Source organism: Loxodonta africana, chromosome 24 (assembly GCF_030014295.1).
Source record: "Loxodonta africana isolate mLoxAfr1 chromosome 24, mLoxAfr1.hap2, whole genome shotgun sequence".
In the NCBI taxonomy this organism is placed as follows: domain Eukaryota; kingdom Metazoa; phylum Chordata; class Mammalia; order Proboscidea; family Elephantidae; genus Loxodonta; species Loxodonta africana.
The window spans coordinates 56,614,545-56,641,474 of NC_087365.1; the positions used below are offsets into that span (position 1 = coordinate 56,614,545).

Genomic DNA, 26,930 nt, shown 5'->3' on the forward strand with positions numbered 1-26,930 from the left:
CAGAAGGTACAAAGATGTTCAGTTTCAGCCTCTCCTGCACAAGAGTTTTCAAAGGCGTTGTACTTTGGTGTACTTAATCTTTAAAATACATACGGTTTATGGATAAAGCTATGCAGGAAAAATGCATACACAAAAGGAAAGACAAGCATGGCCTTGACTCAACATTTGGGGGCTGCATGGGAAATGCAGAACCAAGGCTGCCAGGAATCAGCCAAGTGGGGCGGAGCACGGCCAGAAGACAGGCAGGTAAGGTGACCAGATGGCATCTAGATCCAGATAAAGGAGACAGGGGAGGAGGGCATTCACGGGACCTGGTCATCAGCTGCTCAGAGACTTCAGGACGCAGCTCTGGGGAACAACCACGCAGACACCTAGAACAAAAAAACGCTCTGGTTGTGGATGACACAGACAAATGGAAGGCAGAACTCTCAGCCCAAACAAAGGGGTCTTCATTTCCGCTTAAAGCTGCTCTCCTGGCCAGGCCTGGAAGAGCAGACAAATGGGCAGCAACCAAGCCAATCACCCAGCAGCTCCTTCCAAAACCGCATGGTTTTCAGAAGAAACGCAGGCAACCTGCCAGCCCCCTCTCACTGCCCCAAAGATGCCATTAAGTGATGAGTCGGGTACGTTTCATGGGCAATGAGACTCTTTCTGGGAAAAAACTGAGTCCAGCAGGACTGTTCTGTGCCTTTTTCTGAGTCTGGTTTCCACGACCTTGGACGGGCCCACGGACCTCCTCAGCTCCACTCTGGGGCGTGAAAAGAGTCCTGAGCTCCTTTAATGAGGACGAGACTCGGGAACCCATAGAACAAACCAAGCGCACAGCATAACTAGAAGCTGTCGTTGCTGTCGTGTAGATTCTGACTCCTGGCAACCCCATGCGTGCAGAGTAGAACTGCTCCATACGGTGTGCAAGGCCCTGACCTTTCAGAAGTAGCTTGCCAGGCCTTTATTCTGAGGTGTCTCTGGATGGGTGCAAACCTTTGACCTTTCAGCTAATGGTCAAGTGCATAACCATTTGTACCACCCAGGAGCATGTAACTAGAAGCCAGAGCTGAGTCTCAAGGACCCTTGACTGCTTCAGGCCCATGACCCAGAACCTCTCCCACCCCCAACTTCACATTTAACTCTGACTTCTAACCCAGGCACCTTCTTTTTCTACAGGGATACAGCTCATCCAGAAGGTTCTGGCACACAGGAGAACTCACTGGAGTGGATTGTTACCAAGGCTGCTGCTGGGAAGCGATTTATGGCCCTGCAGCTTCGGGGATGTGAAATTTGATGATGGCTCTGCATTCATTCGAAGATTTACATGGCCAGATTAAGGAGCTTGAAAAAGCCTCCAGAGGCATACAATAAACTGAGATTTCTGGAAAACAGAGCAGCCGCGCGGCACTGCTCTAAGAGGGAAAGGTTCTCTTAAGAATAGGACCACGCTGCGCCTGCTTGCGACATCTACTCACCCTGCTGCACAGCTATTAGAGGGAGGGGACTGCCCTCAGGCCAGAGAAAAAGGACCCAGCATCCATCTAAAAGGACATACCCTGTCATTGCTGCGTCTCCTCATACCCCACTGCGCTCATTCACCAATCATTTCTTGGCTGCCCAGCACGGGACGTGAGAGGCCTCAGCTGTCACACTCGGGGACAGTAGGTGATGGACACTCAGGGGGACTGCAGCTCTGCCACCTACAGAACTCTTAAGCTGGGTAAGAGCCACCATCTCAGACACCCTCCCACTGGCAAAGACGCCATGCCCTGCTAAGAGGCAGGCTTGTTCGTTCATCCATCAAGCCATTTTACAGATGAAGACACTGAAGCTCAGAGAGGTCGAGTCACTTGTCCAAGGCCACACAGCTGGTCTGAATCCCCAAATTCCCGAGCTCTTCACCACTTGACCAAAGAGGAGAGAACCACCACTGGCCTCACAGCTGTGGAGAGGATTAAATAAGGCTGCTTTACAGTATACCCAAGGGTCCCTGGTGGCACAATGGTTAAAGCGCTCAGCTGCTAATTGAAAGGTCGGCAGTTCATATACACCAGCAGCTCCATGGGAGAAAAGACCTAGCAATCCACTCCCATAAAGATTCAGAAAACAAAACAAAACCTGCTGCTGCCAAGTCAATTCTGACTCGTAGCGGCCCTATGGGACAGAGTAGAACTGCCCCATCGGGCTTCCTAGGCTGTAATCCTTATGGGAAGGAGTCCTGGTGGTGCAGTGGCTAAGCGCTCAGCTGGTAACCAAAAGGTTAGCAGTTAGAACCCACCAGCTGCTCTGCAAGGGAAAGATGCAGCAGTCTGCTTCCTAAAGATGCCAGCCTTGGAAACCCTATGGGGCAGCTCTACTCTGTTCTATAGAGTCGCTATGAGTCAAAATCGACTCAGTGGCACACAACAGTATACCCAGCTCTTACCACAAGCTGTGTGCTCACCCAACATTGTTTTCAGCTGTTGTTGAGTCTGCTCTGACTCATGGTGACTCCGTGTACAGCAGAAGGAAATGGTGCCCGGTCCTGCACCACTCTCACGTCACTGGTATGCTGAAGTCCACTGCTGCATCCACCGTGTATGCTGAGTGCCTTCCACCCTAGGGGTCTTGTCTTCCAGCATCGTACTGGACAATATTCTGTTACAACTTATAGGGTCTTCACTGGATGACTTTCTGATGTAAATCACCAGGCCTTTCTTCCTAGTCTATCTTAGCCTAGAAGATCTGCTGACACTCAACATTAACAACCTTAAAAGCCAAGCTGGGGTGGGTCTCTGTGTCCTTGTACAGGGAGGCTGACAGCTTGAAAGTTCTGTCACATTAACCCATCTCCCCTTTACCCCTCCCCAGCCCCCCAAATCGGGGCCAGGGCCCTGCCTGGTGGTGGGTACACAGCGGGGCATTGTCTCCCCATCCCCGAAATACTGCTTCAACTTTCGAACTTTCCACCAAATGCTTTGGCTGCCCGCTGGGCCACCTGGAGTCCCACGCACTGGTGCTCTCGAGAGGGTCTTGGGAGACACTGCCTTCCTTGTTAGATGCAGAGGCTGCGTCCGGAGACGCAGGACACAGGGCTAGGAGGGTGGGAAGTGAGCCGGGAGGGTACGGCGTCTTGCGTGGCTTTTTTTTTTTTTTAGTCATGAGCCATCCAGCCGGCACAGATGTTTGGGGCGGGGGTGGGGCCCAGTGAATTACTGGGCCACAAGATTAAACACTCCAGTGTCAACATGTGTGCAGCATTGCTCGAACAATGTTATCATTGTGAATTGAAGGAACCAATGGGTTTAGGGATGGGGCGGAGAGAGGCAGAGAAAGATGGGTTTAATTATCTCTGGAGCTGAGGCAAGTTGTTTGCTTAAAAAGACCCAGACGCTGGTGACGCTGAAAAGAAAACCAGGCTGTGAGCTCACGACAATCTCTCCACCATAAACCAAGGGGGCCCTCCTGTACCCTGCACCCCAGGGACCTCTAGGACACAACCCCATCCTCGGCTCATTGGAAATGAGGAAAAAGAATGGAAACTAGTTAATATCTTCAGCTAAACCAGTGGTTATCAACTGGGGAGTGATTTTGCCCCCCGGCGAATACTGAGCCGTGTCTGCAGACATTTCTGGTTGTCACTGGGGAGAGGGGCTGCTACTGGAACCTAGTGGGTAGAGGGCAGGGACGCTGCTAAACATTCTACAGCCCCCACAACAGAGAACCTCTGGTCCCACATGTTACTAGGTTAACAAATCCTGAGCTAGACAGAGCTCCAAAGGGTCAGAAAATGTCAGTTTTGCCCCATCTGGGCTCTTGCTGAGTTCCTGGGTGGTACAAATGGTTAACACCTTGGCTGCTAACTGAAAGGCCAGAGATTCAAGTCCACTCAAAGGCACCTCGTAAGAAAGGCCTGGCGATCTACTTCCAAAAACTCAGTCACTGAAAACCCTACGGAACACAGTTCTAGTGTGAAACACATGGGGTCGCCACGAGTTAGAGCTGACTTGATGGCAAATGGTTTGGTTCTGGGCTGTTACAGCTAGTTGGATTTGTCCCCAGGTTCACTGGGGCTCAGGATATAAAAGAAGAATGCATCTAATTGGTGAGAAATCTCCTTTCCCTTCTACTGGTCGTGGAATATAAAGTTGCAGACATTCTCCCAAGTTTGACCTATACGTGTCCAACCTAATACCCCTAAACTGCTAGACTAGCCCTGCACTGTCAATGTCAAATACAGCAGCCGTGAACCAAATTAAGCTCTTGAAACGTGACTAGTGTGGCTGAGGAGATGGATTTGTAATTTTACTTCATTTTAGTTAATTTAAATCTAAACAGTTCCCTGTGGCTCAGCAGCTAAGGAACTGGACAGCACGACTACAAAGCACTTCATCATCGCAGAAGTCTGATGGGATGGCACTGCTCGTCTCACAGCCACAGGACACTAAGTGAAGAGCTCACTGCAAACCAGGGTCTGGGTTCACCTTGTAGAAATACATGAGAACACTGTTCCTCAAAAGGACACCCTGAGTGTAAGGAGACCTGCGCAAGTAAGAATTTCAAGAAGCCCTGGTGACTTAATGGTTAAGGCCTTGGCTGCTAACCAAAAAGTCAGTGGGTTCAGACCCACCCAGCAGCTCCACGGAAGAAAGCCCTGGCAATCTGCTGCTATAAAGATTACAGCCCAGTAAACCCTATGGGGCAGTTCTACCCTGTTCTTTAGGGTCACTAAGTTGGAATCAACTTGACAGCACCCAGCAACAGGGAAAATTTCATTCTGGAGTTGTGGATTTGAGGCCTCACTCTATAAAAGAGGCTGTGGACAGAAGGAGAAACAATGCAGGCTCAGTGGCTCTGATTCTGTCTGTAAACCGGGTGACAATCCCTGATCCAGCCACATGGCCATCTGGGAGTGGACATTTACCACCAAGCACATGGTGAACAGCGGGACACTAGATAATCCACCCCAAGTGCAGGAACTTGGAGGAAGAGGCTTGGCACCCACCCACCCAGCACAGCAGACCCCTCCCCTCGTCTGAGCTGGTCTCAGCTCTGATGCCATGGCTACCCTCCCTGAACACCCGCTTCCCTTTCAGCCCCCTTCCTTTCCCACCTAGGACTTCAATATTGTGATTATTTTATTGACTGGCCTGATGATCTTTATACCAACTGCCCTTTCCTCTAGATTTAACTGCAAAAGAAGAGCTGAGAGAGGGCCTGGAACACAGAGGGTCTGACAGTGGATGCTGAAGCTAGACAGTGAGTCCTTGCTCTACCACTCACTGGTGCGCTTGGGAAGTTAGCCTCATCTATAAAGTGGGGACAGAGGAATACTACTGGCCTCACAGTGCTAACAGTAAATGCACTCAGACTTGGAGGTTCAAGTCTCCCAGAAGTGCCTTGGAAGAAAGGCCTGGCAATCTACTGCTGAAAAACCATCCCCTGAAAACGCCACGGAGCACAGGTCTACTCGGAGACACCTGAGGTCGCCAGGCGTCGGAGCTGACCAGACAGAATCACGGGGGCGCCTGTGGAAACAGAGGTTGCTGGGCCCACCTTCAGGATTTCCAATGCCATAGGTGGACCAGGGGCTGAGAACATGTCTTTCTCACCTGTTCTCAGGTGATGCTGATGCTGCTGGTCCAGGGACCTCACTTTGAGAACCGCTAGCACAGAGAATGTCTGCAGAGCGCTCGGCACACATTAAAGTCTTGAGGGATGCCAGTTCTTGTTATTTTGTTGTTCACCACTGTTCCATCTACCTCGTGGCCTGGTGCTCAAGGATCGTCATGAACAGTCTTTGGAAATGTTCCCCAGGAGCTCCATCAGGAGGATGGAAACCACCCTCTCCAGCTTGCTCAGCTCAAGAAGCAACAGAACTGGGGTTGAGCGTGGGCCACACGCGGTGGCCTGGGTTTGAACGTGGGCTCTGCCACTTGCCAGCAAGGACTCAAGATGAGTTAACCACTTCCTGGTCTGCAAAAAGGGGATAAGAAAAGGACCTCCACCACAGGGCTGCTGTGAAAATTGAGGGGACACATGCTGTAATCACGGGGCATGGCAGGACTGGTGCCCGGCCCTACTCCCAGCCAGACCTAAGCAGGCCCCGGAACAGCCGGTCCTGAGAAGCACTGAGCCCCCCCGCTCCTCCTTCCCCCCAGCCCAGGATGCCTGCCCAGACTTTCTCCCAAAGCAGCAGAGAGCCTGGGTCAGAGGGGCAGGCACAGCTGGTTTAAGGTATTTTAGAAGCAAATCAAATCAAATGGGAATTTATAATCCTTCCTGAGGTCTGGGTTCCATCAACCTAAACTCATTAGGCCCGGGTGGTGCAGGTGCAGTCCAGGAAGGACTGTTTGGTCTTCCCTGCATGCCCCAGCTCCCGTCTCCCTTTCAAAATAAGAGTTCTCTTTAAAGCCCGGTCCCTGGACTGCAAAACTTCATTCTTGTCTGTCACTAGGACGGTGCTAAGATGTGTAAAAGCCACCCCAGGGGCTGGCAGGGAGAGGTTTAGTTGAAACTGAAAATCTTCAGGCACCTCATTCATTTAATTTTCCTGTTTTGACAAATGACACTGGGATTCCCAAGCTGAGCTGCCAAAACACCCTGCAACCTGCAGCATTCTCCTGTGAACATATTTTGGGTGAGGGGAGGAGGAGAATCTGAGATCAAACCAAAGAACCGCTTTTCCCATTAAGTTTTGTATCCTATGTTGAATATAGCCAGCGGAGTTGTAGGCAGACTTCAGAAGCCGGTCTAGGGTCTACATGAAGCAATTCTAATGAGGTTGTCTTTGCTAGTCAATGCTCCTTTGATTAGGTATTTAAAGAGTATTGTTGACCAGTTAGATCCGTATGAAGAGTAAGCAAAGTCGAGACAGCGGTCACCCTTGGGTGCTGGCACAAGAAGGGGGCTTTGGGGGCCAGTGAGGTTATGTTTCTGAGCTGGGTGGGGCTACCCAGATGTTGGCTTGGCGAGAATCCACAAGTGATCTTGATTTGTGCTACCTTCTATATATGTTACACTTCAATAAACGCTTTCATTAGAAATAGAAGCTGACCGGCCTTATATTCCGCCAGTTCTACTCAGTATTTGTCACTTATTTCCTCTCCTGAAAGAGGCACAGTCAATTTAATGACAGTTCTTTGGGCCAAAGAATCAATATTAAGACATTCTAATTTCAGAAACATCAAGAATCAAAAAAAAAAGGAATATCACGTCTAAAGCATGTAACTGTAAACACTTTCGTGGCTCCCTATTGCCCTCAAAGAGTTCCTGAATGGTGTAAACAGGTAAGAGTTACTAGCCATAAGGTTAGTGGTCCAAATCCATCCAGAGGCAACTAGGAAGAAAGGCCTGGCAATCTACTTGGAAAAATCAGCCACTGAAAACCCTACAGAGTATAGCTCTACCCTGACACACATGGAGTTGTCATAAGTTGGAAATGACTTGACAGCAACTGGGTTACTGCCCTCAAATACAACCCCCTCCTTTTAGCAAGGCCGTTTACTCATTGGCTCCAAACCTATCCTTCTAGCGTGAGAAGCAGTTCAGGATCGAGCTTAAGTGGGAGGGCTCCAAAACTGGACTGCCAAATCCAAACATACTGCATCTGTATCCTTCAGCCAGTTACTTGTCTGTGCTCAGGTTTTCTTTTTTTGGTCTTTAAAATAGGGATAATAACAGCCGCCATCTGAAATGGCTGTTATGAAATTAAACAAGTCAATATAGGTAATATAGGTAAAGACTATAAAAGGTGTTTGGCACATAGTAAGCCCTCGACAAATGTCAGCACTAAGATTACTACTATCATAATAGCTAGCATGCGATGATTTGGCTGCAGACACATCCCCACGCCCCTGCCCTAGCCACCAGGGGCCAGAGGTTGCCTCCCAGCAACGGTGTTTCTGTACGTGATCCACCTGTGGACCTCCATGATTCGGGGCTAAATGTGTGGTTCGAGCTGTGTGAGAGCCTCTCTCCCCAGGAGTTTCAGCGGGGGAAGCAGCCCAAGCACATCATCAAGAAATCAAGTGTCTTCCGCCATTTGCTTTGCCATCATCCGCATGTTGACTTTTTTTTTTTTAATAATATTTTATCGTGTTTTTGGCAGAGGTTTACACAGCAAATTAGGTTCCCATTCAAAAATGTCTACACAAGTTGTTCAGTGACATTGGTTCCGTTATTCACCATGCGTGAACGTTCTCACTGTTTCCCTTCCGGTTCTTCCATTTCCATCAATCTAGTTTCCTTGCCCCCTTACATTCTCATCTTTATTTTAAAGTCATGGGTGATTAACCATTTGGCCTCATATAGGTGATTTTTCTAAAGGAACACAGTACTTACAGGTGATACTCATTATTTTTTTAAGCCAATGTGTTATTATTTAGCTTCAAGGTAACCTCAGGTGTTAGTTCCAATTCAAGGTCTGCAGAGTATCTCAGGGCAATAGTCTCAAGGAGTCCTCTAGTCTCAACTAGCCCAAAGTCTATCTCTGTTTTGCTTTGTTTTTGTTTTATTTAAAAAATGAGCTCTGTTCCACATTTTTCTCTATCAGGATCCATCTATTGTTGCCCTGATCAGAAGAGTCAGTAGCAGTAACTGGGTATCATCTAGTTCGACTATCTGTCCTGTAGACTAGTTTCTTCTTTGAGTCTTTGGTTTCCTGCTTTCTCTTTTGTTCCAGATGAGTAGAGACCAATAATTTTATTAGCACACTGACTTCTAATTCTTAGGCACATTTGATTCATGGTCACAAGGCAGCTGCCACAGCTCCAAGCATCACGTTTTCCTAGAACCACATTCAAGACAAGAGAAAGTGGGGGGAAGGACAGAGATTTCTGTTTGCTCAGCTGTCACTCATAGGAAGCAAAATCTTTCTCAGAAATACCTCCCATCCCACTCTACCCTCAGCAGACTTCCCTTGTGTTTCATTGGTTAGAACAACATCCCATGGCCAGTCCAAGTCGCAAAGGAAGCTGGGAATGCAAGCACATGGCTGGCCAGATATTTGCAACCCCAAGTTACTGTGGGTTTCCATATCTCCAACAATAGAGGAATCTAGTGAGCCAATGAGATAAGAGGTAAGTGATTCAGTGAGAGAGATGAGAAACAAGGACAGAATCATCTCTGGATTCCCTAGGACCTTCTAGTTTTTAATGCAGTCCTTTTCCAGGGCTTGGAGATATACTTTTTCTGGATTCCATGAGCTGCCCTTAATTCCTTACAATTAATTCTGCCCCCCCTCCTCCTTTTCCCTTAAGCCAGTTTGAATAGATTTCCGTTGCCTGCAACCAGGGAGTTCTGTTAAATGTACTTCTAGTCACAGCACATGCACACTTCCCAGAAATAACCCCTGAAAATATCTCTCCTTCCTTCCACCTGGCCATCTCTTCCAATCAATGTCCCCAAGGATACACCCAGGTCCCATGGTGCTGGTCTTCCAGTCCCCCATGGAAACATGCAGAAGCAACACAGGTGCCCAGTATCCATTTACTGGACAGAGTTCTACACAGCTCTCAGCATGAGCACCAAGTCCACCAGGATGGGCAGCCCCTTCCTTCAGCAGCTCTCCACCCTTGGCTAACAATGAATGGATTCTTAAAATGCCTTGAGTGTCTGGATCTGTCTATCCTTCTACCCAGAGGGAGACAGGAGCCACCTGTCCTACAAGCAGGACTCAGACTGAGCCCCGTCCCCGGCCTCCAGGATTTTTCCCAGGGGAGGACCTTCCCCGCAGCCATTTTCAAGAACTTCTGCCCCTGTCCAAGGAGACTGTGAGGCTTAGGTTGATAAAACAAACTTTACTTTCATTAAGTGGCTGTTGGTTAGTTATAGTTCCATACAGTGTCAAAAAAACAAATCAAACCCGTTGTTGTCAAGTCAATTCCAACTCATAATGACCCTCTAGGACAGAGTAGAACTGCCCTATAGGGTTTCCAAGGAGTGGCTGGTGGATTTGAACTGCTGATCTTTTGATTAGCAAGCAGCCAAGCTCTTAACCGCTACACCACCAGAACTCCACAGTGTCAAAAGTTAGGGCTGAAGTTATACCTACTTGTAAGTTCGAGTATGACAAGGAATTAAAGTCTCTCTATGGCCTGAAGGGGAGCCGGCTAAGTTAATGTCAGCACGCACAACCACCTGCATATATTCACAGTGGTACATATTACTTGGGTAACTACCTCGGGGCCTATTCTTACCAGGCACGTATAGTGAAGCCACATGACATGTGCACACAACTTATCCAACTATGCACAAAATAGACAACAGCAGCAACAAAGAGGAAGAGAGAAACAATTTAAATAATTTTGATGTAGCAACCCATTAACCATTTCCAACCCACCCTTTCCTTCCCACCTCCCACTGTGTTGGCCAGAGAGGCCAGTTTCACACCTTCCCACCCTCCCTTGCAGCAGCAAGACATGACCTTGTGACCCAGTCTGGCCAATGAGACTTAAGGGAAAGTCTTTTGGGAGCTTTCAGAAAACCAAGAGACAGGTGATAAATGAGAGCCCTTTGGATTCTTCCCCTTCCTTTTGCCTTGAATACAAGATTGTATGAGGATGCAGTGGCTGGGGCTGTTGGAGCTATTTTGTGGCCTCGAGGTAATAAGCCTGAGGTGATGCTGAGGGTGCTGGAAGAGGTGGTGGAGGGCAAGTTAGAAAGATCATGGATCCTGGATGGTATCACTAAGCTACTGCCCCAAACCTGCAATCACCCGTTCATGAAGACTTGTTATTGAAGACAGTGACATGCTTTTATTGCTGAAGCCACTCTTAGATGCTTTGTGACATCAATCCTCCCTACAGAAACAGGAGGCAGGCAACAAGAGGTATAAATCTCACAGCATCTCCTGTCCCTGAGGGTGGCTCTGATGTTTAAATTTAAGTATTCTGATACAACCAAACAAACCAATCCCGTTGCCGTTGAGTCATAGAGATCAATCCCGACTCATAGAGACCTACACGACAGAGTAGAACTGCTGCATAGGGTTTCCAAAGAGCACCTGGTGGATTTAAACTGCCAAACTTTCGGTTAGCTGAGTAACTCCTCACCACTATGCAACCAGTGTTTCCACTACTCTGATACAACATGAGCCCTAAACTTAAGGCAATTATTTTGTCTTGCGTCCAAGACACCGAAAAAAACACCTGTGGTGGTGGTGGGCTTATCCTGCGGAGACACAGCCTCCGATGCAGCAGTTTCCCCAGGGGGCTCCAGGGTAGTCTTCCTACTCTGCCCAATTTTTGTCCTACCCACTGCCTTTAATCAAACCCCTGTGGGAGGGATGACGACGGCATCACCGGAAAAGTAAACACTGAAAACAAAAGTGCTGTGCCAGAGGAAGTAATTGAATGGAAAAACTCGGGATGATGGCAAATCAACCTACAGTAGTCCCCTCTTATCCTCGGTTTCACTTTCCAAGGTTTCTGTTACCTGCTGACCGCAGTGCTTCTGTTCAAGTAACCCTTGTGTGGCTTAATAATGGCCCCAAAGCTCAACAGTAGTGATGCCGGCAACTGGCATATGCCAAAGAGAAGCCGTAAAGAGTTTCTATTTTATTACTAGTTATTGTTGTTAATCTCTTACTGTGTCTAATATATAAATTAAACTTCATCATATGTACACATGTATTCTGTACCACTACAGAGTCGCTATAGAGTAGCTATGAGTCGGAATCGACTCGACGGCACTGGGTTTGGTTTTTTGGTTTTTGGTACTATCCACGGTTTCAGGCATCCACTGGGGGTCTTGGACCGTATCCCTCGCGGATAAGGGGGAACCACTGTATGAGATGTGTTTCAATCCCATTTCCATCAGTCTGTTCTTCAACGGTGACGCATCTATTAATCTCGGGGCGATGGACCAACAACATGGCGAACATGACTATTTGTGCCACTGAACTGTACCTGTGAACGACTGGTGAAATGGCAAATGTTTTGTTACCTATATACTCAGCACAATGAAGAGAGAAACTATATTTCAGGGCCTCAGCTGGATTTGCAGAGGAACTGACAGCATCCTGCATTGAGTTACAGCGTCCGGACTACAACACCAGCAGGTGATAGCTAGGGGCCTAGAGAAGCCCCTAAGTTGGTGCAAATGGGTTAATGTGCTCAGCTGCTAACCAAAAAGTTGGGGATTCAAGTCCACCCAGAGACACCTTGAAAGAAAGGTCTACAGATCTACTTCTAAAGAAACCTGCCACTGAAACCCCTGTGGAGCACATTTCTACGCTGATGCACACGGGGTTGCCATGAGTTGGGGATCAACTCAGTGGCAATTAGAGGGGCCTAGAAGAGCCTCTGCGGACAGTGCTAGGCACCCATGGCAGCCCCAGGAGCAGTCCCCGTTGACCAAGCTCCCTGCGGCGGGGGCTGAGTCCCTTGCTGACATGATGTCATTTAATCCCAGGAGCCCTGAGCTCTGCACCACCAGCATTAGAGGAAACTGAGGCCCAAGCACTTCAGTCACTTCAATAACTTGCCTGAGATCACAGACCAGTGACCCAGATGCAAGGCCACAAAGACCTGCCATCCCCAACGCCAGGCAAGAGACTTCATCACTGAGTACCAGTTTCCTCACAACGTAGCAATAACTGCGGGAATGGTCGCTATGTGATGAGGGGCTGGCGTGGGTGGGTCCTCAAATAGATTAAGAAGTGTTAGTTGTCCATATCAAAAACGCTGTGAGAAAAGCCACCCCAACTAAGTTGGACACAAAGTCAAAGTTTAGGAGGAAAAAACGGCCACTAGTACAGTTTTACTGTGAAATTTCTACTTACGTGATTTCTTTCAAAGATTAGGCCAGCCCACAGTCTGTTTCTGACCCCGACTGAGTTGCTTTGGCCCTGAGCTGGCAGGTACATGTAGTTTCCCACAGATTCTGCGTTTGCTTAAAACCCTGCACCGATAAACACACATTTCAACCAGCAAGCAGCAACTTTCTAGTATAGCAGGACTCGATATAATATAGTCAGCTTCCTTTCTTTGCCTCCTGCCCCTGTCAGCGCAGACAACCATCCCCTTTCAGCATGGGACACACCTGCTGAGAAAAGGCTGCCCTCTCCCAAACCCCACAGAGACAGGGCTCAGACCCCATGCCCACGTGGAGGACGTGGGCACACTGGGCTCTGGTGCTGCCCCCAATGCCAACAGAAGCCACCCCTTGGGACAGACAGGCCAGCTTCACGATCTGGGCCAACATCTACACTCCTACTTTTGAGCAAGCAATTTTCATGGCAGCCCATGAGGTGAGCACCAAGATCGACCCCAGTTGAGGAAACGGGGACAGAGCATTTAATAACCTGCCCCAGGCCGCAGAGCTAACGAGTAGCAGAGGTGAGAGGCGAACTCAAGAGGTCTGACCCCAGAGCCCAAGTCTTACTACCACCTGAGCTGCTTTAGAGGACTTAAAAAAACAAAAGAAAACAAACAGAATAAGGAGGAGGGGGTGCTGTGACCAAACAAATCTAGGAGAAGCCACACATGTCCCTGTGGGGATTCACAAGACACGTCTCCATAAAAGACACTGGAAGTCCTTCAGGGAGCAACTTTATCTAAGTCACTGTCCTCAGACTCAGAACACCACCCAAGGACATCCAAGAAAAGGTAGGTGTCTGTGGTCACCAGGCAGCTGTAGAGGAGCAAAATGAGAAGGCAGCTAGGAAGCAGGTTGGTTGGTTTGTTTTATCATTTGTTTACTTTCCCAAGTAGAGGATACAGTGTCTAAAGCAGGGGTCAGCAAGCTTTTGTGAAGGGCCAGGCAGCAAATACTCCAGCTTTTGAAACCACGTAGATTCTGCCCAAAAGCAGCCATAGACAATATCAAAATGAATGAGCGTGTTCCAATAAAACTTTACTGGTAGACGCTGAAATCTGAACTTCACATAAATTTCAAGTGGCATGAAGTTTTATTCTTCTTTTATTTTTCACCCATTTAAAAAAAAATGTAAAACTATTCTGAGTTTGCAGGCTGTATAAAAACAGGCCCAGGGCCAGATCTGGCCCCTGGGTTGTAGTTTACAGACTCCTGGTCTAAAGCAAGCCCAACTCATGGTGACCCCATATGTGTCAGTCAAATTGTGCTCCACAGAGTTTTCAGTTGCTGAAACTTAAGCAAGCATTTCCCTTCGAAGGCTACTGTGACACACGAGGGGAAAAATGCAGCTTCTCCGCTCACCCCCAGAATGAATTATTGAATAAGTTACCTTTCAGAGAAGGGGGACAAGCTAAGAGAAGTTTGCCCTGTTTCCTCTAAGGGGAAGTTGTGGGGGAGAAACACACAAAAGGTGCCATGTGAGTTTAGTAATTTTCCAGTATCAGCAGGCAAAGCCACGGTAAAAATATATGGGTTCTGGAGATGATCTGGCTGCTGTCTAGAGATCTGCCCTCTGGGTCCCTTCTGATTTTTACCATCACCGGCAGTTTAGTCCCCACAGTGCTTCAAACCCAGGCAGAGCCCAGTTCCCAGGAGAGATTGAAATCTGTGTTCCTTTCAACCAGAAAATAACCCATCAGCCTAGAATTGCTGCTTTCTCCACTCACCACACGCACCAGTGGGTTTGAGGCCAAGGCTCCCAACTAATTCCTGAGTTTGAGGAACATTACCCAAAACCTGTGGTTCTCAGCTGGGGTGATTTAGCTCTGGTGGCACAATGGTTAAAGTGTTCAGCTGCTAACTGAAAGTTCGGTGATTTGAACCCATCCAAAAGGGAAAAAGACCTGGCAATCTGCTCTCTTGAAGATTTGCTGTTGAGTCAATTCCAACTTCTAGTGACCCTAGGGGCCAGTAGAACTGTCCCATAGGGTTTCCAAGGCTGTAATCTTTACTGAAGACTGCCACATCTCTCTCCTGCGGAGGAGCTGGTGGGTTTGAGCTCCAACCACCAATCTCTAGGTTAACAGCTGAGTGCTTAACCACTGAGCCACCAAGGCTCGTCCTGTGAAGATTACAGCCCAGAAAATCTATGGGGCAGTTCTCTGTCGCATGGACTATGAGTTGGAATAGACTAAATGTCACCCAACGATCAGCAACAACCATCAGGGGACATGTGGCAGTGTCTGGAAACATCGATGGTTGTCACAACTGGAGGGGGGATGTTACCGGCATCTAGTGGGTAGAGGCCAGGGAAGCTGCTAAACACCCTGCAATGCACAGGACAGTCCCCTGCTACAAAGTTCTTGGCCCCAAATGTCTGTAAGTCCCAAGGTTGGCAAGCCCTGCCCTAAACCTACCCAAAAAGGATACTTCCAAGTCCCAAGAGTGTTTGAGCCACCAGAGGGCCAGAAATTGCAGGACCCCCTCCCCCACCTGTCTCCCACCCCCAGCCAGTATCTTAAGACAATTAGGAGCTCAGGGTTTGAGTAGGTACAACGCAAGTAGCTTCATTTATTGTTTCCTCCTAAAGGAAATCGAGCAAGCGCCCCAACCCCATAAACGTTTACTAGCCCTGGAAGATTCTGAGGCCCCGCTGCCATTTTTAAGGGCTTCTCTTTCAACAAATGTGAGGTCAAGTCAGTCAGAAAATGAAACCTGAGGAGGGGGAGGTAGTGGGCATTTCACGAAGTTCAGGACCAAGAGGGAAACTGAAAGACCAAAAAGAGCACCCCCGCCCACTTTCTGGCCCCATAAATAAATGGCTGTTTTGTATACGGAGGCAGGGCGTTTTAAAGGTCTCCGGGTACTGTGCACGAGGTTTTCATTTGCTCTGGAGTTCCCATCGAGTTAACGGACCTGTAGATCGATTAGTGATTGGCCTTCGGGGCGTGATGTCCCAAACACAAGGAGCCCTGGTAGCACACAGTGGTTAGAGCGCTCGGCTGTGAACCAATGGTCAGTGACTCGAACACACCAGCCGCTCCGCGGGAGAAAACTGTGGAAGCCTGCTGCAGTAAAGATGACAGCCTTGGAAACCCTACGGGACAGTTCTACTCTTTCACATGGTATCACTATGAGTCAGAATCAACTCTGACCCTGACAGCACAACCACCGCCTGAGCTTCCGAAACAGCCACGCCACAAAGAGCCCATCTCCAAGGCACGTTCCTTCCAGACTCTCCTTGTTTCAGTCAGAGTTTTCTGGTTGGTTGGGGTTTGGAAAACAATAATTTAATCACAATGAAGAACACAAGAGGTTATGTCCTGTCTTTTTTATTAAATAAACTTTTGATTTTGAGGTAACTTTAGATTGACAGAAAACTTGCAAAGAGTTCCCACATACCCATCACCCAGTTCCCTCGATGTGAAACACAGGAACTGCCTCTAAGGCCCAGGAAGAAAAGGCAGTTCTTCCAGGCAGGGTGAAACGTCACCACAAAGCTATAACCTGCACAGCTCGGACAGATGCCAGCAGTCGCCTGGTTAGCAGACCCGAGAGTCAGTCTCCTCAAATGTGTGTAGTGAACCAGACAGGCTAAAGCTGAAGCCTGCCTTCGCTGAAAGACAAGTTCTAAAGAGGCGACTCATTTTACAAGTGGGAACCGAAAGAAGTGGTTATTCTCGTTGAACCACGAGAATACCTCAGGGATATGGAAGCTTCTAGAAACACTGGCTTCCCAAACAGGGTGCCAGCCCTTGGGGGAGGCCTGGGAGATGCACTTGATGCAGAAAGAAAATGTTATGATTACATTTGTGAAGGAAATTTCTGGAATTTATTGGCATTGGGGAAGACAGCAATTGGCAATTTTCAGCAAAAATTTCTGAATAATTGGTAGACAAGATTAAAAAGGAGCCCTGATGTCATAACGCTGAAGGACTCAGCTAACCAAAAGGTGGGCGGTTTGAACCCACCCACAGCTCCACAGGTGAAAAAACCTGGCAATCTGCTTCTGTAAAGATTACAGCCTTGGAAACCCTATGAGGCAGTTCTATCCTGCCCTACAGGGTCGCTCTGAGTTGGAATTGACTCGACAACACCTAAAAACAACATCTTTGTATCTCGTGAGAAATTCTTCACCTATGACCATGTGGTTAGTCAGTGCTCTCTCTCAAATTAGGCGATGCTCACCACTTCCCAAGCATGTGACACATTGATGGTACTCCTTCCTCACCTTGGTTAGATCTGGCCATGTGACAAGCTCTGACCAATGAAACGTGAGCAGAAGAGCTGCATCACTTCCTGGTGGAAATTTTAAAAGCCAATATGAAATTCACATTATCTTTCTCTCTGATAAGGAGCCTTCGTGGCACAGTGGTTAAAACACTCAGCTGCTAACTGAAAGGTCAACAGTTGGAACCTGCTAGCCACTTGCTCCATTGGAGAAAGATGTGGCAGTCTGCTTCCATAAAGATTACAGCCTTGGAAACCCTATGGGGCAGTTCTACTCTGTCCTACAGGGTAGTTATGAGTTGAAATCAACTCAACGGCAACAGGGTTGATTTTGTTCTCTCTGGCACAGTACCCTGTGACATTGGGGACAGTGGGGGTGCCATCAGCCTGGGACCTGCAACCCTCCCCGACCAAAGTGCAGATCCCTCTCCCAACCCCTTCAGGAACCCACACGGCAAGCGAAGACATATCTTTATGCTTTTTAAACACTGGGGTTGTGGGCTTGTTTGTTACTCCCCGACAACTTAGTTTATGCTGACTAGACGAAGCAGCAAAACACTGGAAATTTAGAACCAGCTCACTGATACCCAAACAGCTGAACACAATTTTGAAAAAAAAAAAAAGAACATCCCCATGCCTTTGCAAATTTTTAGTGATGCAAACTCGCTTTTCTTTGTTCATTAAAAGTACGTGTTGCTTTTAATCTTTAGTGCCTCCCATTTAAATTTCCACTGGAGTCTATGTTTTCTCAAGCACGAGCTTGCCTAACACAGAAGGAATGATGTAATTTATTTATATTTAGGGTGCGCACTCAGAAATTTACTATTGGAAATGCAAGATCAAAAACATTTAGGGAACGCTTGGCTGCGTCATGCATACGAATACGCCAATATTTCAGCACTTTCTGGGCCAGGAGGGTTCTGCCAGGCAGTCCAAAAACAGGATAACAAGGATGTCTGGGGAAAAAAAAAAAAACAGTCCAGAAGAAGAGTCCTTCATCAAAGGCCAAAAGACAAGCCACTGAAACCACAACATGACTCGACAGCCTGTGTGTGTGTGCACGTTGGAAGTGTCCGGGCAGATGAGCACTTGGACCTGTCCATGCCGACTGTCCTGCTAAATGCTTAGATTTTTATTTTTATTTTTCCCAACTGCATGAAAGCAGGAGAGACGCTGGCATTACAAGACCATGCAGGCCCAGGTCCCATGCTGAAAAACATGCCAGTCCTCAAGTTTGGAAACAGTGCAAGTTTTTATTCACAGCCAAATTTAATTAAGCCAGCAACAAAAGATTGAAACTTGAAAGCTACTTGGGGAGACAAAGATGTGAAAGAGTCACACGTGACCTCAAGGATGCAGGGGAACTTAATACTAGCTAAGACAGATTTTTCAGATGGTATAGAAAGAGCTGAAGGGGATTTACGGGAAGCTTTGAGTGATAAAGCCCACCCCTCAGTCTCAGGCCCTGGCTCTCTCCTCTTCGGGTCTCCAGAGACTTCTAAACACCCTGAGTGCACAGGGCTTTGTTATTGTAGCCTAACCCTGGCTGGGGGACGCGGGGGGATGGCCCGGGGCGGTGGGCGGCCTTGCACCTGCTCCAGTAAAAAGCGGGAGAGTTGTGGCATTCTGGTAATGAAAGCTCTGGGCTTGTCACTCCCTTGAAGGAAGACCTAATTTGTACTTTGACCATCTTCCAGAAAGGGGTGGGAATAAAGGTTTCAGTAATGTGATTCTTTTTCTAATTAAGCTTTCTATTTTGGAGTAAGTTTTGATTTAGAGAGAAGTTGCAAAGCTAGGACACAAAGTTCCCGTCTGCCCCTCACTCAGCTTCAGTTTCCCTAGTAATGCAATTTTTAAACAGCAGCAGCCCTGGTGGTGCTATGGTTAAGCACTCGGCTGGTAACCAAAAGATCAACAGTTCCAACCCACCCAGAGGCTCTGCAAGAGAAAGACCTAGCAACCTGCTCCCTTAACGATTACAACCTAGAAAATCCATGGGGCAGTTCTGTCACACCGGGTCACTGAGTCAAAGCAGGCTCAATGGCACCCAACATGAAGATGCTAAAAGCAAGAGAAAGAAGACTCAGCACGGCGCTTTGGTGCTCTGAAGCAAGTCTGGTGTCTTCGCTCAAATTCCATCGATCTCCAAAGGAGGAAAAACGCACATACTCACACGCACCTGTGGGGCCGTTTTCTTGATATCTTTAAAATAACGTGTGGCTCAAGCCCAGTATTTTAAGATTAAGTAATTAAAAACTAAGTTTGGACCAATATATCAAAGTGGCTATTGATCTGGCTACCACAATAAACACAAGAGCTAACGTTTATTATGCACCTACTGTGTGCCAGGCTCTGCACAGTCATAGATGATTTCATCTTCATGAGAACCTGTCAAGGGGGGCCGATTAACAACCCTCTAAAAAAGGAGGAAATAAATTCAGAGATGTTAAGTAACTTGCCCAAGGTCACACAGCCAATATACAACCACAGTGCAAATGACACATGGGTTTAGGCTGTATCTAAAGAGAAGCACTACGGTTGCCGTTCCACTGTCCCTTGCCAAGTCACACCCACTGCTGTCACCGAGAACTTCCGTTACACGGCAGTGGAGTCCCCCAGCCCCCCACTCCATATATCATCCAGAATTAGCTGCAAAGTGCCAGGAAACTTGGCCAGGCAGCCGCGAGCATCAGCAAGGGCTGGAAGCCTTCACTGTGAAGCCCTTTATATAAAGCCGCGGTTGGCAGCCCCTGCTCCCGCATGGGAACAAATTAACATTGGCATTTCAAACACAGGAAAGGGAGGAAATTGGAAACACAGTTTAAACTTGGCCAGTCCTTTGAAATACTGTACCATGCTACCGACATCAATTAATGAAAAGCAGGGTTGTGCTGAGAGGCTCTGGTTTGGTAATGCATTAACACACGTTAAACATGTTTGTACAGGAACCAGATTAAAAGCACCCTGGCTCCAAAACAATAAAGCAATTACCCCAAAACGAGAGCTCTCAGAGTTGTCATTAATTCAATCCACTCCACGCGGATCAGCAGAGGCTTTGCGCAGCTCCCACAATGCCTTCCGACGCGCAGCTGAAAGGCCGGCATCGAAAATGCTGTTCTGAATTTCACGTCAGTTAAGTGTCAAACTTCATGCACCCTGAGATCCCCCCAATCATAAACACTCTGCTTTGGGGAGGCAGAGTAGGAGCCCTGGTCTTCACCTGCACTGCCATTTCCCTTCGAGGTTGAGCGAGTTTTCGCCGGGGAAGGTGAACTCTGAGATATCTGTTCCATATTAAGGAATACCAAGGCGCATTTTTGTCAAATATTATTTGTCAAATGCCATTTGCTGCAGAACCTGGAATTCAATCGCAGCTGAACACACAGCTAATACTGGGCAGCTCTGCATAATAGCCGTGGTCGGACCCGGGATCATTTGCAGTTAAAGAGCACCCCCCTCCCCCTGTAAACCGTTTCAGGAATTGGAAAGAAAAGCTCTGTAATAAATAAAGCACTGTGCCTGAGCCGCCCAGTGCACAGGACCCAGCATGCCAGGAGGACGGACTCAGAAACAACCAAAAGGGCAAGTTCTTGCTTCACAATATTTTAGGGATGCTTTGAGAAGGGATCTTAGGTGACACGTGGGTGAATCTCAGTGTTTCTGACTTGCAATGGAAAGACTTGGGCAAGTTCTCAAAAAAGGAGCATCCTCAGGTACTCAGCCTGCAGACAGACCCACCTGTGTCCTAGCAGTTCAGGTTCCCGAAACAGACATCGCCACCCATGTCACCTCTCTGCTCCCTCTCCCTGGTGAGATCACCCCCCAAAGCCATGTTGATCTGGGACCCATCACGTTGGAGCGGTTTGGGTGTGTGAAGCTCAATGTGTTATCATTTTTGCCACAAATGAACAGTTCCTATGTAAATACTGGAGTTTCCTCACCCCACGAAGGCCAGAAGAGGAGAAACGGCACCGGCACATTTGATTTAAACTAATTAAAAGCAGAGGGTCGTGCAACTCAATATATTGATTTTACCAGTGGGACTTAAATCTTCTGGAATAAGTGTACACAGCTGCAGGCTCTCCCACCACCCCTCTTCAAGGGCTGATGCTCGCTGACAATAACGTGACAGGTTCCACACCTCCCTGCCTTCACCGCCCTCACCCCAGTGACACTACCAGAGCAGACAAGGGCTGCCAAAAATGAGTGCGTCGACAGCCCCCACCCAAGGCCTAAAGAAAGAGCAGGGAAAAATGAATGTGGCCAGCAGCGCGGTGCAAAGGGTGATCCATTCAGAACATCCAGCTGGTGAAATGGGTGGGCAGGCTGGGAAGGGTGGGGACAGGGGGTGTGCTAGGACACTCCGATTCTTGTAATGAGCCAAATATGACCTTACCCAAAAGGGGGGAAAAAAACAGAAAGATATTAAAGCGATAGGGGTGATCAATCAATTTCGTTGGGACTCTCCCTGGAATGAAGTCACCACTTGCCTGAGATCAGGGACATGTGATATTCACTCATATTGCAGGCATTCTGGTGATGGGGCTTGCGTACCAGCTGTGTGTCTCACCGCAGAGGTTTGCCAGCCTACTACGCCTTCCACGGGGTCAATTCCGCCACTGAGTGGCAATCCCTGGACCGGAAACCAAAAAGAGCCACCCAAGATGGCATCCAGGGCTCAGCTGTAACCTGCTTCGACGCCAGAAGAGAAATACATGGAGGATCAAAAAAGTTCAAATCTGGGTCACACATCCTTGCGGAAAGGGGGGGAAATCTTTGATTTATATAAGCAGGAAAATGAGGTTTAAAAGAAGTGATGGCGAAAGGGTTACTAAAAACACAGCTGTTGGTGTACTCCTATAGAGAAGGCACTCTGCAGAAAGGCAGAAAGAAAGAGAAAGAAGGGGGAGCCTGTGTGACATCTATATTAACCTTTGGCTGCTTACCAGGGAGGGCCGGCGCTCCAGCGCTGGAATGTGGAACGGCCCTTCCAAATTTTAACACAAGCCAGGTTACAGCTGCAAACGCCTGCAGCCCCGGCTCCCTCCGCGAAGCACTCCCTGAAGGAAATTTTTAAACTGTAACAGAATCTTTTTCTAATACTCTACAGTGGTAGGGCCTGTTCTTAAGGGGCAAAAGGAGCGATCTTAATGCCAAACACTTGTCAACAAAAAGGATAGCCAGATGGTATAAAGTCAAACTCAAACAGCACGGCCTTCTCCCCACGCTCAGGCTTACAGAAACAAAAGCCACTTTTATCCGCTGCCTCCAATAAGGAGGGATTTCCAACTTTCTCTTTTTTTTAATTTTGATTCAAAGATTAAACAGATTTGGTCCCTTCATAACTTGGGCCAGAGAGATAGGCACTAACTGCACACCTGCACTGCCAGTGACTTCTAGAGAAGATTCCCAGCTGAGCGGCCAGATTTTTCCAAGAAGTGTGGTGAGGGGTCACGGATGGATTCGCTGGGAAGAATCGCCATTGCCCAGGGAGTACTCAAGAGGCGGTGGCCGGCTCTGAATTCCAAAATTAAGTCTGCACAGAGGAGTTGGGGGCTTGTTAATCCAAACAAGTTTACAAACCTCGCCATTGAACTTCAGGGGCACTCAGGCTGCTAAGCTAGCACGCAGGCTTTACAGTACAGGCTGGTCTTTGTCATAAGGTGCCGTCTGAAGACCTCATTTCCAGCACCTGGTTTTGTCGTAAATTCCCCTTTCCTTTAGATTCCCGCTCAGCCTGGCAAAAAGCTTGGATTCCGAGGAGAACAACTTATAGGAACAAAAACCAGTTAAGGAAGAATAATCGCACAGGTCTGCAAAAGCCTTCAGCATCCCGGCAGCGTCTCCATGCACAGCAGCGGCATTTTCTGGAGGGACAAGGAGGCCAGACCCCCCAAGACCGCCATCCTCGCTCCCCAACTCTTTCCAAATGATAACAAGTAATGAACATGTGACGTTTTCTCACTCTTGGGTAAAGTGTGAAAAAAGGTGCCTATAGAAAACCTGACATGATGACTCACAATCCCAGGAGAAATTGTGTGCTTTCTCAGCAAGCCAAGCTTCAGGACACGTCCTCTACCTCACCCCATCTCCCCCACCCCCCACCCCCCAGGCCCTCTCCAGCCCCACTGCCACCCCAAGCCCCTCCGAGGAGAGATTCCGGAGCTAGGACTGAACAGACAGCCCGGACGTTTTATTCATGTGCTGTTGCTGAGCAGAAATTAAAGGCCAAGCTTAGAAGGGTCCTGACAAACTTGAGTCCAGGCCTTCACCTAACTAATTACCCTCAGTAGAGAGAGAGAGAAAACACTCCTAGAGCGCCCTGTTAAAGCCACTCCACCATCTAATTTGGAGCAATGTTCCAGAAAGCTAGACCTGAGAAATTTAGGCAAGGCTGTCCCACAAAGCCCAAAGCCAGCCCAGCTGATTGAGAGGCTCAGACAAGCCGGTCTTTGTCCTTTCAAGATGAAAGAAATGGGACTAGCGGGGTTGAAAGGTGTGTGCACAGCCAGAAGGAAAACCACCCAGCTGTGGCCTTCCCAGGCGAGTCCTGGCTTGCTCCCACCACCCACGGGAGCAAACAGCCCTGCCCCCAGTTCCCAAAGGCATCCAGTGAGCAAACCGCTCCTCCCCTGGGGTGGGGGGGCCCCAGGATCTGGCCGAGTTGCCAGTCACTAAGCATTAGAGCTTTTTGCATGGGTTTGCAGAGCCCTCTACAGAAGCCAGGGCTCCCAAATGCCTTTGTAATGACCCCGGCTGATCTCTGAAGGCGGCAGCTGGGACCTGCAGCATTGGGAGTCCCGGATACCCAACCCAACAGCAGATGCCATAAATCCCAGCCAGAGAGAAGGCCCTGGTTAACCCGGGAATCAGTACTGCTATAGAGTGCCACTTCTGTTTATTCTTATTTTTAGAATTGTTTTTTAGTTTTTGGTACAGACAATAAACACACACGGCAAGAAAAAAGTCACAGGCAAAAGTGAGGACATTGAAAAACCCGACTCCCCCCCTTATGTCCCAGCCCCAGTTCTGCCCCTCCCCTCCCCCCCCCCCCGTAAAATTTATTTCCAGTTCACGGAGTCTTCTGCTAGAACATGGACGATATACAAACATGTATGTAGGCTCACTGATCTGGACCTGGCTTGTTTCCACCCCGTACATCTTAGAGATTGTTCCAATCAGGGCATAAGGAGCTGCCTCGTTCTCAACAGGCTGCCTCGTATAACTTCAACTTTTTAAATGTTGTTTTGCCATCTAAACCTCCCACTCCTTGCTCGCTGAAGCGCATTTCGCTATGTGAGTTGGGCTATCATTTAGGGTGGACAATGGCGTCCCCTGGACTCCGCCGACCTTATCAGAGGCGGGAAGCCCTCACGCGGATCCCCACTTCCCCGCCCCCGTCCACTCCCCAGGTGGCCGGCGTGGGGATTTAGGGTCATTATTTCCAAGTTGACACTGCGCCCGTGGGCGGAAGTTTGCTGTCTTGACTCCGCTCGGATTTTCCCTGCAAGTTACACAGGTAGAATGAAAGCGGCTCAGGAAACAGCGCTATCGGGCTGTGTTATCTCGGAAACCAAATATTTGATCATCGGCCCTACAGCGCGCGGCCCGGGATTAGTCTGAGCGAGTTTGGTAATCATGCGGGGATGCCATGGAGGGCGCCGCGGGGCACCGCCGCAGCCCCACCTCGTTCCCCGGACAGGAGAGGCTTCATCGGGAGCCCTGTCCCCCCGCCGCCCCCAGCGGCGTCTGTTCCGAGATCCCGCGCCGCCCAATCGCCAAAACCGGTGGTTTGAGCGCCACACGTGATAAACGCTGAAAATGGATTCTGCCTGCCCGGGACCTATCATTAAATATTTAAAATAGAAAGTTCGCAATGGCAACGTTTCTTCCCTGGCTCCGGCAGGAAGACCAAGAGAGGGGGGCGCCGGCGGCGGGGAGAGGCCCCCAGGCTCCCCAGGCGCGCGGCACGCGAAGGCGGGCGCACCGCGAGGGGACAGGTAGGGCTTGCCAGAGCGGGGAACGGGTCGCGCTGCACCGGAGGCCAGGGCCAGGCAGGGTGCGTGGGGCCGAGGGCGGGCGGGAAGGCAGCTCCTCCAAGAAGGGCCCTTTAAATCCAGGTAGCGAGCGCCGAGCCGGCCAGGGACAGCTCACATGACCGAGCCCCGCGCTTTGAACTCAGCCGCGACCAGGGCCGGCGCCTGCTGCCCCAGAGGTGCGTCCGGCGGCGTAACCAGAAGGGGGCTTCGGGCGGGTCTCTACACTTTCAATAACATCCACAGGCCAGCTGAGCCTGCCTCGCACTACCTGGGGGCGAGCACAGTTTGGGCTCCACTAGGGCCGGAGGTGGAAGACTCTCAGCCAGGCACTGACCGCTATGAAACCCGCCGAGCGGAAAGGTGGGAGGCTAGATGTAAAAAGTCACCCCCCTCCCTGTTGCAAGGCGCCCCCCAGCCGAGGCGTGCTCCCCCTTCCTCCTGCCCGCACTCACCGAGGTTGACGAAGCTCATGACCATGTCGGCGTCAGTGAGGAAGTGGCTATCTTGCAGGCTGGCCAGAGGGGGGCCCTGGGTGCTGAAGACTGCCTTGTAGGGGTAGGAGAAACCCTGGCTGTCGGACCCGCCGCCCTCCTCCACCGCCATGGCATTGTACAGGTCCAACATGAACATGGGCGCCGAGTTGTGCTTGCCCTGGAGGTGGGGGCGCGGGCGGTGGGGCAAGCCCAAGATGGAGAGGATCTCGCGCTGCATCTCCCGCCGCTCCTGGCTGCGGAGGCGCCGGTGTATGAAGCTCGAGTGCACCTCGTTGTCCAGGCTGAAGTCGGCCAGGGCGGCGCGCAGCAGGAGCAGGGGCACCCAGAGCGCCACGAAGCTGGAGGGCGCCGCGGCGCGCAGCGAGCGCACGTGCATCGCGCCGGCTCTCCGCGCGGCCAGGGCACTGGGCTCCGGGCACCTGGGCCCGCGCCGCCCCAGGTGGCGAAGGGGGGCAGCGGCGTCCACGACGCTCAGTCACTTGCTGCAGATGGGCCCCGCTGCACCCGCGCCGGACATGGCCCCTCCCCGGCCGGCTGTGCGCTGCCCGGACCCCCACCCCGACTCGGGCTGGCCCCGGGGCCCCTAGCCCTGCACTCGCTTGGGCGCACGGCGGGGCTTGGAGACCCGCTCCAGCGAGCGAGGAGCCTGGCGCGGGTGGGAGGAGCAGCCGCAAACCTCCGAGCCTGGAGAGCGAGCGCTGGGGAGGCGGCGGGCGGGCGCTCCTTCCTCCCACTCCTTTCGAGAGCGCTCTCCAATCCGGCGGCAGCGACCCACCCGCTTTCGACCTCCGGCGCCGAGAGCAGGGCCCCAGGATCTCTCTCCCCGCCCTGCGCGCCCCTGATCGCACGAGAAGACGCCTCGGGAGCCCCAGAGTGAACGCGCTGGGGCCTGGGAGGAGGAGGAGGAGGAGGAGGAGGGCGGGCTTCCAGGGGCCCCTCCCGCGCCGGCGGCCTCCCACCTGCCTCGGCCCCGCCCTCCCCCCTGCTGCGCCCAATGGATTCATTCAACCCTTCCAGCGCGCTCGACAAATATTGACCAAGTGCCCACAGGGTGCCCAGCGCCAGGCCAGACGCCGCCGGCCTGGGGAGGAAAGACGCCCACCCGGCCCTGCCCTCTCGGGGCTCGTAGTCCGAACAGGGAAGGAGACCTCAGCCGGACCCAAGGATCTGGGCAGCGGGGGCAGAAGCTGAGCGGCGGGAGGGGCGTGGAGGAAGCGCGGGAATCGGAGAGGACTTCTCAGAGGAGGTGCCCCTGAGCCCGACTCGTCCGTTTGCCCCCTCCGACACACTCGCTGGCTTTCCTCACTCCAACCACGCGGACCCGCCGCACCCCCCCAGACTTGTCCACAGCTTTACTTTGGCCACCTGAAACGCCCCCTGA

At 50.2% G+C, this 26,930-nt stretch overlaps 1 protein-coding gene across 1 annotated transcript in view; it reads right to left on the reverse strand.

Annotated features, from left to right (window-relative positions):
- BMP7 (bone morphogenetic protein 7) overlaps positions 1-25,925 on the reverse strand; it is an 86,565-nt gene extending 60,640 nt beyond the window's left edge. Inside the window, exon 1 of the mRNA XM_003419910.3 lies at positions 25,508-25,925. Coding sequence (XP_003419958.1) covers positions 25,508-25,925 — 418 coding nt within the window. The remainder of the gene's footprint in view (positions 1-25,507) is intronic.
- Between the last annotated feature and the right edge of the window lie 1,005 nt (positions 25,926-26,930).